This window comes from Pipistrellus hanaki, assembly GCF_964339955.1.
Source record: "Pipistrellus hanaki genome assembly, chromosome: 18".
Classification (NCBI taxonomy): domain Eukaryota; kingdom Metazoa; phylum Chordata; class Mammalia; order Chiroptera; family Vespertilionidae; genus Pipistrellus; species Pipistrellus hanaki.
Window position 1 is genome coordinate 21,412,750 of NC_140520.1, and position 13,467 is coordinate 21,426,216.

The 13,467-nt window shown below is 53.1% G+C and overlaps 1 protein-coding gene across 1 annotated transcript in view; it reads left to right on the forward strand.

Annotated features, from left to right (window-relative positions):
- The window catches only part of CACNA1E (calcium voltage-gated channel subunit alpha1 E), a 370,106-nt gene that overhangs the window by 343,018 nt on the left and 13,621 nt on the right, over nt 1-13,467 (forward strand). Inside the window, exons 38-42 of the mRNA XM_084866127.1 lie at nt 48-139; nt 626-791; nt 5,801-5,928; nt 10,828-10,924; nt 12,953-13,058. Of these exons, the coding sequence (XP_084722253.1) occupies nt 48-139; nt 626-791; nt 5,801-5,928; nt 10,828-10,924; nt 12,953-13,058 (589 nt within the window). The remainder of the gene's footprint in view (nt 1-47; nt 140-625; nt 792-5,800; nt 5,929-10,827; nt 10,925-12,952; nt 13,059-13,467) is intronic.

Genomic DNA, 13,467 nt, shown 5'->3' on the forward strand with positions numbered 1-13,467 from the left:
TCACAGCTCCGCCGTGCTCAGCGCTTTCTGTCGGTTTTCTCCTCCAGGTATTTGGAAACATAAAATTAGATGAGGAGAGTCACATCAACCGGCACAACAACTTCCGGAGTTTCTTTGGGTCCCTCATGCTACTCTTCAGGTACCTGGACGCGGAACTAGTGCAGCCTAACCCTCCACCGAGGGGACAGATTGGTCTTTGCCTCTTCCACTGCCCGTGTCTCTTCATCCCCCTTGCTCCGCTCCTAGCAGATGACAGTAGGGTGGGGGCAGCAGGGGGGTCATCTCTAACTTGGTGGTGAATTTGCAAATTGCAGCTTCAGCATGTCCTTTGGGACTCTGACAGGGGGAAGGTGAGGACAGTTTCTTGCAGATCAAATTCCAGTTAAGGTCTAAACCTTGGATGGCGGGGTGTGTTGGGGGTCTCAGAAAGTCCCATCAGGATCAGCAGAGATTCTTCCAAAAACAGGGAAGCAGTGGGTGAAAGACTCATTGGCACTCTCCATCTCGGCATGGAAAGCACTGAGAGCCCCTTGGGCCTATGGCAAGAGAAAGGGGTGGGAGAATTGGGAGAGAGGACAGGACATGCAGACCTGCAACCAATAACCAAAATGTCTTCTGGGCTCAGGAGTGCCACAGGCGAGGCCTGGCAGGAGATAATGCTGTCGTGCCTCGGGGAGAAAGGCTGTGAGCCCGACACCACGGCGCCCTCCGGGCAGAACGAGAACGAGCGCTGCGGCACCGATCTGGCCTACGTTTACTTTGTCTCCTTCATCTTCTTCTGCTCCTTCTTGGTGAGTAGCCTTGTGCCCTTCTTGACCCAGCCCTTCCCAACCCTGATAAATAGTCAGGAGATGTTTCCTTCAGTGGATGGTCACACACACTCCAGCTCACGCTAAGAGCCAGGGTTTTCTCAAGAGAACTCTTGGAGGCCACGGTGCTTATCGGACCCCTGGGTTGGGGGCTATCCATGGTTGAGAAGACGTTCGCTGCTTCCCTGGGAAGGATGGCTGTGGGAAGGGTTGGTGGATGGAGTAGAGGTCAGTGAATAGAACAGTGAACTTCATGTTGAATCTCTTGTAACCCACAGTAAATAATTTCTCTTCTGTACCTCAGATGTTTTATAAATAAGGCCAAGAACATCTCTCTTCTCTCTCTCTCTCTCTCTCTCTCTCTCTCTCTCTCTCTCTCTCTCTCTCTCTCTCTCTCTCTGGAGACCTTTGACTGTCTGAGAAAAGATACCTTGAAAAACAAGGTGATAGCATTAATAAGAGTAGAATGGTGATAATATACAGCATAATGGATACAATTATTTTATGTCTTGACTAGAGGCCCAGTGCACGAATTCATGCATGGGTGGGGTGGGGTTTGGCTGGCCTGCCCCAATGGGGGCCAATTGGGGCCAAACCAGTTGGCCCCACCCCCAATCAGGGGGAGGGCCTCAGAGGTGGGGTCAGTCACTTTCTGAGACCCCCAGCACTTCAGGAGATTGGGGGGAGCCCATCGGTGCCCTGATCCAGCCAGTTGGCTGCTGCAGTGCATGTCATAGCGACCAGTCATTCTGATCATTCTGGTTGTTCCATTCATTTGTCATTCCGGTCACTTGACTTTTATATATATAGATGTTTAGTGACAGTGACCAGCTTGACATGAGAGGATCTAATCGCTTCAAGTATTAGTGAACATTGAGTAATAACTGTGGAGCACACCTGCTTACAGAATAGTGAGGGGCCCAAGGGCCCCTTCATGCTTTCTTCCGGAGGAAGAAAGCATGAATGGGCACAGCAGCATCCAGAAATCTTTGTGCTGCATAATCTGACCAGCAGGGATAAACAGGATGATGATGGAGGTGTCCCCGCCGAATCAGTGACAGCCAGTCCTGTGTTTGTGGCCACTCTGACATCTCTTAGCTCAGCTTCAGTGCTGATGCCACTGACTGTGACATCAGCACTGAAGAATCAAAAGCTCAAGCAGTTCCCTGGGAAAGTGGGCAGATTCATGGCCGGACATCCCAAAGTGAATGGATTGTCTCTCATCCAACCATTTCTGCTTCTGACGTGATCCTGGGGGGACTTGCCACCTGTCCATCTCTCAGGGTTGGGGAAGTGGCTTGCAGTTAGACTGAGAGGGACCGGCAGCGGACGGACAGAGAGTGAACTAACTGCCACATTAGTAGCCCATGTTGAGTTATGGGCTTTGCTGCTATTGTAGTTTCTGTAGGATGAGAGGGAAAAGGACTTGATAACGAGAGTGTTGTTTGCATGGTGAGCGGATGCATGTGTTTTAGTAAACTCCCTGCGGGAGATTTTACAAAAGAAAAACAACACAACAGTATCCTATTTAGAAATATGGAAGTGGAATGTCTAGTGAAAATAACTGAAAATCCATTTTGAACGGTACTGGAGTTTGCATTGATTCATTCACACATTCAGTACATTTGTACTGAGTGGTCATGAAAAGGTGAGGCACTGGCTGTACCAGAACCGGAAACCAAAGCAATGCCCTGGAAAGGTGGGCAGTTTCCTGGGTGGAGTCGAGCTCGATGAATAGAGCCGTGAACTTCATATTGAATCTGTTGTAACCCCCAATCCTCTCCTGTGCCTCCAGTGTTTTATAAGGTGATTCATTCACATGGTCAGCACGTCTGTACTGTGTGTCATTAAAAGGCTAGGCACTGGGGTAAAGCTGTTACGGTCCCTCCATCCCCTGCCGTCACAGGCTGAAAGGCACACAGGGGTCTCAGCGCTTAGATGGGGTGATGTGGGGTGTATAAAAGAACGTGTAGACATCACAGTCTTATCCTACATGGTGTAAATGTTTAATAATAAATATTTAAAAGAAACCAGAGATATAACTGGAACATTCATTAGAGACTATAAAGGTACTGGTAGAATTTTGAGATGGAGGGTGCTGCATAATTCACGCTACTGTTATTTTTAAATTCACGCTCCATTCCGTCTGAGAGGATCTGCTTTCAAATCTCAGCCCCACAGGAGACTGGCTTTGTGACCTTGGGCGAGTCTTCTCAGCCCCACGCAGCCACCCAGAGGGATGGACTGAAGGGTGGGAGGCGCTAGGCCGTGCACTTGGAGCCAAGGATGCCAGTGTGTGTGGGAAGCGCTGTGTCCTTGAAGGGCTGACACGATGAGAGCTGCCACAGGAAAACGTGGGGCGAGCATTAAAACAAAGTATAGTTGTGAATGTGCACACCATTATACAAGACTATATGCGAATGTAAAGCAATAATAAATACCTATGAGTGTCCGTTACCATGAATAATAGGTACCAAGAGAGGAGTGTATAGGATGTGTGGATACATGGAAAACCCTCCGTAACCCATGCCTCCAGTGCATATGTATTCACTGTGGCTTCAGTCTCAGAGGCAGACAGAGAGGCCGTGCTAGGATCAGGCGCAGCTGCATGAGACAGCTGAGTAACGGTGGCTTAACCCAGAGAGATGTTTCTTTCCCTTGAGCAATGGCGAAGTCTGGAGGGAGGCAGTGCAGGCTCGTCATGGTGGCTGCACAGTGGTTAGTGGTCCAGACTTTCTGCTCCTCTCCCTCCAGGGCTGTCCCTCATCCTCTTGAGGCTAGACCTTCTGTCGTCCACTTAGGAGGAAGGGAGGGAGGGAGGAAGACTGGTTAGTAGGATGGGCCAGCAGTCTCTCTGACTGGTTGGTAGGATGGGCCAGAAGTCTCTTTGACTGGTTAGCAGAAATGGGCCAGCAGTCTCTCTGACTGGTTAGTAGGATGGGCCAGCAGTCTCTCTGACTGGTTAGTAGGATGGGCCAGCAGTCTCTCTGACTGGTTGGTAGGATGGGCCAGAAGTCTCTTTGACTGATTAGTAGGATGGGCCAGCAGTCTCTCTGACTGGTTAGTAGGATGGGCCAGAGTCTCTCTGACTGGTTAGTAGGATGGGCCAGCAGTCTCTCTGACTGGTTAGTAGGATGGGCCAGAAGTCTCTCTGACTGGTTAGTAGAAATGGGCCAGCAGTCTCTCTGACTGGCTGGCTTGATTTGGGGCTTCAAAGGCATCACCAGGGCCAGTTTCCTTTTTTATTTATAGATTTCTTTTATTCTATTTTATTTATCACAATTTATCCCTTCTCTGCCCTCTTCCAGCCTTACTACCCACTCCCCCCTGCAATCACCATACTGTTGTCAGTGTCCATGAGTTGGTTCTTTTTTGCTTAATCCCTTCACCACCACTCCAACCCCTTCCCCACCAGAGCTGTCTTCCTGCTCTCTATGAGTCTGTCTCTATTTTGTTTGGTGGTTCAGTTTGTTCATTAAATTCCACATATGAGTGAAATCACATGGTCCTTGTCTTTCTCTGACTGGCTTATTTCACTTCGCATAATGCTCTTCTGGTCCACCCATGCTGTCGCCGAAGGCAAATATTCTTCCTTTTTACGGCCGAGCAGTATTCCTCTGTGTATATGAGTGTAGCTCACTCACTCTGGGCTCTTCCACAGAAGTTCTTTTCTCAAACACCCCAGCCTGAGGCTCTGGAACCACAGCAGCAATTCCTGCGTGTTCAAGACCAACAGGGAAGGACAAGCGTTTGCCCTGGAGGTTCAGTACCCTTTCACTGGCCTTGACTGGTCCACCAGTCACCATGGCCCAGAGGAATGGGATCCAATGACTGGCTCAGGCTGGGTCCCAAGGGGGGTGCCTTGCTGAACACATGAACTAGGAATAGGCAAGGGGTGGGTACCCAAAAGAGCAGAAGTAGAGTCAACGGGTGCTAGGCAGCCAAGAATCAACAAAACAAGTGCTGTTCACTGTGGCCATCTAGTCTTTAGGCTGCTGTCCTGCCACTGGCTTGGTTCAGGGCATGACTACCCCTCAACACTGCTCCTGAGGGTCCTCTACACGCAGCTACCCCTGTCTCTCTCCTAGTTGGCCCCCTCCAGTAATTCCTGTTGCCTAATTTAGACCAGGGTCAGCACCCTGCAGCCCATGGACCCAACCTAGTTTACCGCCTGCGTTTGTAAAGCTCAATGGCTTTTTCATTCTTGAATGGTTGACAGAAACAATCAAAAGATGAATAGTATTTCATGGTGTGAAAATGATATGAAATTCAAATCCTGTTACCACTGTCACCTGCAGATGCTGCTTTCCTGGCTCTTTGAAAAATCTGTAACATTTGTATATTTGCAATATGTTGCAGTCTTGACTGAATACTAAGGCTTTGAGAATACTCGAGTGACAACATCTAAGGAGTGTTCGAGTGCTTTTAGCAGGGTGCTAGGCAAGGGACTAGATCCCCAGGTTAAGGTAGGAACTTTCTCCCCCTTACCCTCTGCACCTGGGTGTCTGTTTGGAATACAGAGGGTGGACAATAAATGTTGTTGAGCAAGCAAGTGGGAGAACAGGGTCTTGGAAGCCACTCAAGAGCCAAGAATAGCTTCAAGTCGGCATGCAGTAAGCCATGGCGTGGGCTCTGAGAGGTCTCGCCAGTTCTGTCGGCTCCTTTGGTGGAGCAAGGGTGGGGAGGGGCTGGCAGGGAGAGTGGGCGTCAGGCATTGGCTTTCTCCAGCCTCGTCGTTGCTGCTCCCTGGCTACTACGATTACAATTAAGTAAATGGAACAGATAACAATGCTTTGCAAATAGAAAACTGAAATGATGCTGTTCACACAATGTGGCACAGATAACACAAATGCAACGCATTTAGCAAGATCAACAGGCTTTGGTTGGGGCCTCCAGCCTTACAAATTGGGGAATTGTCGATTGGCCTTCAAGTCTGTTTTTTCTGCTTTGGGGTTCCCCTAACTTTTCTTCTCTCCCCTTGTGCCCTCCAGATGCTCAACCTGTTCGTGGCCGTCATCATGGACAACTTCGAGTACCTGACCCGGGACTCATCCATCCTGGGGCCTCACCACCTGGATGAGTTTGTCCGAGTCTGGGCAGAATATGACAGAGCTGCATGGTGAGTAGGCCATGCGGCCACCCCATTGGGGCTTCTATGAGAGGCCACCACGTTCTCAAGGAAGAGGTTGGCACTAGAGCCACCCACAGGCTAGCCAGTTACAGAAGGAGAGGGCATTTCTCTTGGCTGTGGCCCTTGGAGAGGCCGGATCCTCAGCATGGCTCTGGTATCAGACGTAGCTTTCCTCTCTCCCGTCTCCTCTCTTTCTCTTGGTGACAGCCTGTCCCTTTCTTTGCCGATCTCATTGCGCTGTCCATACCTCAGAGCCTTTGGGTTCAGGGGAGCTTCTTTTCCTGCCTAATGGTTGAGTCATCACCAGGGCTGACAAGGGTTTTCTGGGCCAATCGGACCACTAGCCGCCACGGTCAGTGACAGGAGTGATTCCTGTCTCTCATCCCCCTTGAACAGCCCAGGGTGAGAAAACTGAAGGCATATAAATAAAACAGCAAGCAGGCCGCCCTTCCAACTGATCCCTTGTGGATGCTATGGATGAAACTGAGCTAAATGTCAGGCGTTTGTGGGGATACCTCCCATTTTCTGTCGCTGTCCAGTAGTTCTTCGGCGATACCGTACACTCTGGCTTTAGAGCAGGGTTGGCAATGCCAGCCCATGGGCTAGACGGGGCCCAGTGGCGGTTTTCACAATGAGATATTGGAGCGCAGCCAGGCTCACTCGTTTGTGGGTTGCCCGAGGCTGCTGCCGCACTACAAGGCAGGCTTGAGTGGTTGTGACAGAGACGGATCAATACTACTTCCTATGTGAGCCTTTACAGAAAAGGGTTGCCGATCCCTGCTTTAGAGTTCAAGGGCAACCCTTGGCCCTCGTGGCTGAAGACAGATGAGAGTCCTGTGAGTGCTCACTCCCCAGGCTCTTTCTGTCCCATGTCACCTTCGCTTTATGGACTTGATCTCGCCAATCTATCCTTTTCGGACCCCCTGTGAAAATACCACCAGGAATGCCATCCTTCGCAGGAACAGGCCACGTCACTTCCACCAGGAACCCCTTCCCCATCTGAGACTCTTTCCCAAATCTCTCCTTCCCTGAGGCTATTGAACTCGGGCCACTGTTTTACAGGTTGGAACTGGGAATCAAAAGTCCTCTTCCACAGCGTTCTCTAAGTCCATTCCTTTACCACTGGCTGAGCAGTGGCTTTCACCTCTGGGCTTACTTCCTCGTAGTTAGCTGATTAGAAAGCCCTGGACGGGGTGTCCGGGGGAATGCAGCCAGGCCGGCATCTGTTCAGCTCTGAGGCCTTGGACAAGGCCCTTACCCACTCTGAGCATCTTCATCTGTGAAGTGGTGATAAGGATACCGTCCTCGAAGGCTGGTTGTGCGTAACTGGGACTATCATTGGCCATAACCATGGAGGAAAGTGACTGGAAAGTGTGGACTGTCAGTCTGTAAAGCATGGATGGCCATCGGATCGGGAGCCTGCCTCTAGCAAAAGAAGTCACCGCCCACCTGGCCTCCCTCAGCTGTCCTTGGCTCCCAGAAACCCCAGCTCCCTGCGGATTCACATTATCTCTCAACTCAGATGCCATGTGCATTAAACCTGTCCCCACTCATTCCAGCTGCTGGGAAGAAGAAATGCCATGAGGACTACTCCTGAGACTTAGATGCATGAGCTGTGAGAGCAAACAGGAGAAAGAAACGCTCTTCTGTCTGCTTTGAGATTCATGGCGTTGGTGTGTTCTGGTTAGAGTTTCATTGGTCTTGTCTGTGAGATGGGGGTGGAGGGTCTGACAACGATACAGTGAGTCAGTGTCTTCCAAGAGAAGGCTGTTACGGGTTACAGAGACCATCAGCCCATAGATAGCAGTACCAACCAACCTTCCACAGGAAGAAAAACAGATGGACAGATTAATCTCCTTTCAAGGACTGATGAGCCGCTATTTGGAAGAGGAGGATGAATCAGCACCAAAATGGAGACCAAGCAGAAAGAGCGGAGCTGGGGCAAAGGCCCGGTCTCCATGTGGCTGCTGGGAGGCCTGTCACTTGGAGGCAGAGCCGCTGATCACACCAGGATGTGTCCAGACCCCTGGCTGTTGCTTTCTTGTCCTGGCCTCTGGACCAGATGCTTTAGCCACTGAAAATGAATCAACTGTTGATTCTGTGCTTTTTACGGAAACATAACTCTGCAGCAGACTCGTGGGGACTGGGGCTGGTAAGGCAGGTCTCACAGCTCCTGGAATTCTGGCTGGATCAGACCGAGCTGCCTGTGAGCTGGGCAGTGGCCTGTGAGCTGGGCAGTGGCGTGGAGCAGGAGTCAGGGCGGTTGTCTGAGCACCGCTCTGGGCAGGCTCCCCAAGGAGTGGCAGGGAGAGGGGGGAGCTTGCCCAGCTCAAGACAAATCTGCCACAGAGAGAAGCCAGCCCTTTGCAGCATCCCTCGTGCCAACTGTGCTCCTCGCTAATTAGCTAATGGGCAATGTGTGTCTCGCAGTCTGCAGAAAGACGCGGACTTCCTCGCCGCCCGACACGTGGGCCTGAGGAGCTGGCTGTTGGCTGTGACTGTGAAAAACAAACAGTTCTGCCGTCCACTTCACGGCAGCCGCGCTTGACAGCGGTCAGAGCAGTGGCGAACCAGCAGGCTGTGTTCCTCGAGGCCTCGCTTGAGCCAGGATTCCATCTCCTGCATCTGGCCAGGTGTGGGCCGGATGGATAGGTATCCTGGGTGCCCTTGGCCACATGGCAGTCCCGTTGGGCACTGGTCGAGCTCGATTGCCCTGGAAATTGGGGGCCGTGCAGGTTGCAAGGCTATGCCTCTCTGGTGGCTACAGTGCTCGGTCCCCTGGCCCGACTTGGCTCATCCTCTTCCGGCCACGCCCTCCGTGGCTAAGCTGTCGTTTCTTTCCCGCCTTCTCTGAGTGCCCTATTAACCCACTTCTGCTTCCTTTTCAGTGGCAGGATCCCGTATAAGGATATGTACAAATTAGTGCGGGTCATCTCGCCGCCTCTGGGCCTGGGAGAGAACTGCCCCTACAGGGTGGCTTGCAAGGTTTGCCTCCCAGTCCCCAGCCGCGCCTGGCGGCGGGGTGCCACCTGGACACCCCTCTCTGTCCCGCTCCACCCCCACCCACCAGCGCGCCACCTCAGGGAGCCTTCATGTTGCTTTCCTTTGAGTTTAAAGAGGTCCAGCCCCCCCCAGAACCAGCAGCTGTTACACAGAGGGAAAGGGCACGTTTGGAGGGGCGGGGAAGCAGCAGAAAGGAGAGTGGAGGGCTCAGTAACAAAGGCCGTTTGACCTCACACTTTCTTCTTCACCTCCGTGCACTCACTCCCCTGTAATCTACACATTTAACCACCGAGGCCTCTCCCTCCAAGAATGCGGAAACCTTTTTTAAAAAGCAGAGAGTTCTGGTCTCCCCTCATGGAGACAGACATGCCTCCTTTCAGCAAAGTAGCATCATGGTCCCCATATATGATGTCCCCAGGTGTGATTCTGGTCACACTACCTCTGCCTGCCCGGACAGTTATAAGAGCTGTAGGAAGGAGAGGAGGTGAGAAACAATGAAGAATTAGGGCAAGAGGTGAGAGTAGGTAAGATCCATGGTCGGCAAACTGCAGCTCAAAAGCCATATGGGGCTCTTTGCCCCTTGAGTGTGGCTCTCTCACAGAACTACCATGGCCTGGGCCAGTCTATTTTGAAGAAGTGGCCTTAGAAGAAGTTTAAGTTTAAAAAATTGGCTCTCAAAAAATTTTCAGTCATTGTACTGTTGATATTTGGCTCTGTGGACTCATGAGTTTGCCGACCACTGGGTGAGAGGAGCGCTTTTGGGGCGTGTGGAAGAATTCAGTAGCTCAGAGAGGCCAGAAGGTCCCAGTGGAGGACGGTGGGCTCCTGAGCACATGTCCTGCCATAGGGTCCTCCCATCTACTGTCGAGGGGCAGCAGGGGTATGTTGTTTGTGAAGCCAGGACATACATGTTCAGGGCCATCCAGGACCCCCCCTCTGCGAGACCCTGGGAGCTCACATCCCAGTGGCTCTGCCCAGCCGCATTCAAGGCCTAGCCCGCTAGCTAAGGAAGCGTCGCTGGGGGCAGAGGGGAGCAGGGCTCCTGGGGGCACAGCACAGACACGAGGGGAGGCTGGAAGAGGACGTAGGCCCAGGAAGGTGAGGCCCCGGGCGACGGGCAGGAGCTGGCTGGGGATGGTGACGCAGTGATTCCCGGACTCGGGAGGCCCAATAGCTGCCTCTGCTGAGACTCTTTAAACTTGACCCTGGTGCCACCTGCTGCCGCATGATGGGAGAGTGGGAGGGCAGCATGGCATGCAGGTGCTCTTCCTCCACCTGGCTTTGTCCTTCTGCCCCCCGGACATGCTGGCGAGACAGGGGCACTCCCCACACACAGGGCCAGGTGGAAGTAACGGCGACCCCAACAGCGGCCACAGCCCACCACTGCCACGTCGCCGCCTCCGCTGCACACACGGCACAGAGCGATACACGGTGCCCCGCCCGTGGGTTCAGAGAAGGAGAGAACGCCTGGAAGTTCTGACCCCTGGCCGGAGCGCCGTCTATCCAGTTTATACCACTCGCACACAGCCCTGGGAATGGAGACAGGCTTGTGTGGTATGGGGCGAAGGCGTGGCCAGGGGAGTAGGGTGATGCCAGCCCAGGAGGAGCGGACAGGCGAGTCCCGGGGCAGAGCCACTAGCGTTCCCGGGTCTGTGTGGGGCTGCTATAAACCCGCACCAGGATGGAGTCACCTGTACGACTTGCCTTGATTAACAGGTTTCCTATTCTTTTCCTGTTTGTCCATTCTGTTTTGTTTTCCTCTCCTGTGTTCCGTACGATGTGTCTGTCTGTGTTGGCTCTTCTGGAAATGCCTGTTCTCCTCTCCCCCCGTCTGCATCCTTCCCCCACTCCCCTTCCCCGCCACCTGCCGCCCTCCACGAGCAGTGGCCGCATCCATTACACTGAGATGTATGAAATGCTGACTCTCATGTCGCCACCACTAGGCCTCGGCAAGAGATGTCCCTCCAAAGTGGCCTATAAGGTAGACCACCCCTTCCTTTGTTCTGGGCTAGTGACCAGCAGACAAGGGGATCCAGCTGTGGGGAGGCCAGGCTGTGGGGAGAAAGCGGGGCTCAGGAGGCGGAGGAGGGAAAAAGAGGTGATGAGCCGGAAGCGTCAGGAAGGGTCACGGAAGGATGCTGCCCCGAAATGACACAGCGGGGGCTTGCAGGGCTGTTCACCGCGGGCTTTGTTCTGTGTTCTCTGTGTTTAACGACACGTGCGTGGCTTCCTGTGAGTGGCTTCCTCCGAGGGGAGCGTTGATAGTGTGTTTGCTTTTAAGAGGAGGCAGAGTGGTGGCCTACGGGACACCTACACACACAGCTGTCCGAACAGATAGGACAGGAGCACCTTCCGTCAGACAAGCTGAGCAAATAGGGCAGGAAGTGCTCTCAGCATGGCTCACAAAGCAGGGTTTCAGAAGAGAGGAAAACTCTTAACCAAGTTCTTCCTCCCTGGTGTGGAGAGGGGCTGTGGCCTGGCTCCTTGTAGGTAACGTAAGGGAGGCGCCGAGTGCCCCTGGATCCCAACACCGGATGCCGCTCCCTGTCCCCATCAGTCCCTGCGCCCACTTCTCTGGGCCACACAGTGGGCAGGGGGTCGAGGGCCCTGTTGCCTTCGGGATTAGATTTCCCTTCCGGGCGTGACTGAGTTTGGAGGCCTGGCCCTGCAGTTGTGGGGGGACTCCCCCTGGTTTGCATAGAGCAGCATTGTCCATTGGGAATCCACTGCCCTTCAGGGACTCAGAGCCTTGAGGCCTGAGGTTTTCCCTCCACAGTTAGGAATAGTTACTACTCCTTCAGCGGCGAGACGGACCCAGAACACGGAGCTCCTTCATGCGCCCGGGGCTCCACAGCGGTGCTGCCACTTTCCCAGGTGCTTAGGGACGGGGAGGGAGATGAAACTCGGATACAAAGAGGCTTGAGCCTCCGCGACACCATGTCTGTGGCATCACATGAAGTGAAAAGTCCCCATGGAGTCTTAGAGACCCCGCCTTGGGCGGACACATCCCTCTCTGCTAGGCTGGTGGTTCCTCCTGGGCCTTCTCCTGCTTCCCCAGGGGGCAGAGGTCCAGAGAGGATCTCATTGGAAGGGGGCCCTTTAGGGACCCTCAGCCACCCCGGCCCATGGCTCCTCGTGCACAGCTGAGGGGCTGGCATCCTTCTAGCTCAGGATGGCCCCCTTCCAAAATGCCAGATGGCGGAATGTGGCCCTGATTTCTCCAGAGTTCGGGGATGAAGCTTGGTGAGAGAAGGCATGTTGGGGTTGGGGGAAACATTGAAAGAACTCCCAAAGCAAGATACTCTCTGGGAAGTGGATTTGGCCATTTCAGTGTGATCCCTTCCTTTGGGCAAGGGGAACATGGCCTGCCCACTCTGCTCCTGCCTCGTCCACTCTCCTCCTGCCTCGTCCACTCTCCTCTCATGCTCTCGCCGCTGCTCCCCACCCCTCTCACCTGACCGTGTTTGTCTCTGCCCTTTCCCTCCTGCTCCACCTCATCCACGGAATAAGCTGGACTTCTGCATGTGCAGTCATGTACTGGCAAATTCCATCTCTCAAAGACTCAAAACGGGGGCATAAGGATGTATCTTCAAGTCAGATAAGCAAAGCAAAATCTCCCCCTCACTGTCTCCATCTGAGCTTCAGGGGAGTGTTCACGGGACAAGCGGAAATACTGAGCAGCCTCCACAGGGAATGGAACCCCTTCCCAGAGCTGACTCCATTCCCGGAGCCTAGAAATCACTTCCTGTCCCTATGGAAGACATTCTTAGGACTGGGAGTCCTACAGAATGACCAGTCCCCTTCCCTTGGAATTTGGCATCATTCCCACACAAATTGGCAGCAATGAGCCTCCAATGCCAAGTAGGGAGAGTAGGGTCGGGAGGAGTGGGGATCCTTGCCCTTCTTTTTTGTCTCTGTATTTGACCTCTGCACTTGTCTTTCCCTCTCACCAAGGCTACTTTTGATACGTCTTCCCCCTGCTGTTTCTCTCTCTCTCCCCCGCCCACAGAGGTTGGTCCTGATGAATATGCCCGTCGCCGAGGACATGACAGTGCACTTCACCTCCACCCTGATGGCTCTGATCCGGACTGCTCTGGACATCAAGATCGCCAAAGGTGAGCCTGGGGAGGAAGCAGCGATCCTCGAGGGGCTCATGCAGGGCAGGGATGTCTGAACTGTCCCCTCTCCAACAATGCAGTGACCGGAAATCAAGTACCGGGGTCCTAGTGTCAGCCTGAGAGTCAACCACTACAGCATTGCCCACTGCCTCCTGGCAAAATGAGCGGTTGCTCATCGCTAAGGCTCCCCTCAGCTTGAACAGTATGTGAGCCTCAGGGTCTGGCACATAGAAAGCATTTTAGACGTACGTGTTTATTCAACAAATGAGCTTTATTAATTGTGTCCTCTTTTAAAAAAAATATTGATTTTAGAGAAGGAGAGAGAGATGAAAACATCAATGATGAGAGAGAATCATTGATTGGCTGCCTCCTGCATGCCCCCTACTGGGGATCGAGCCCGGAACCC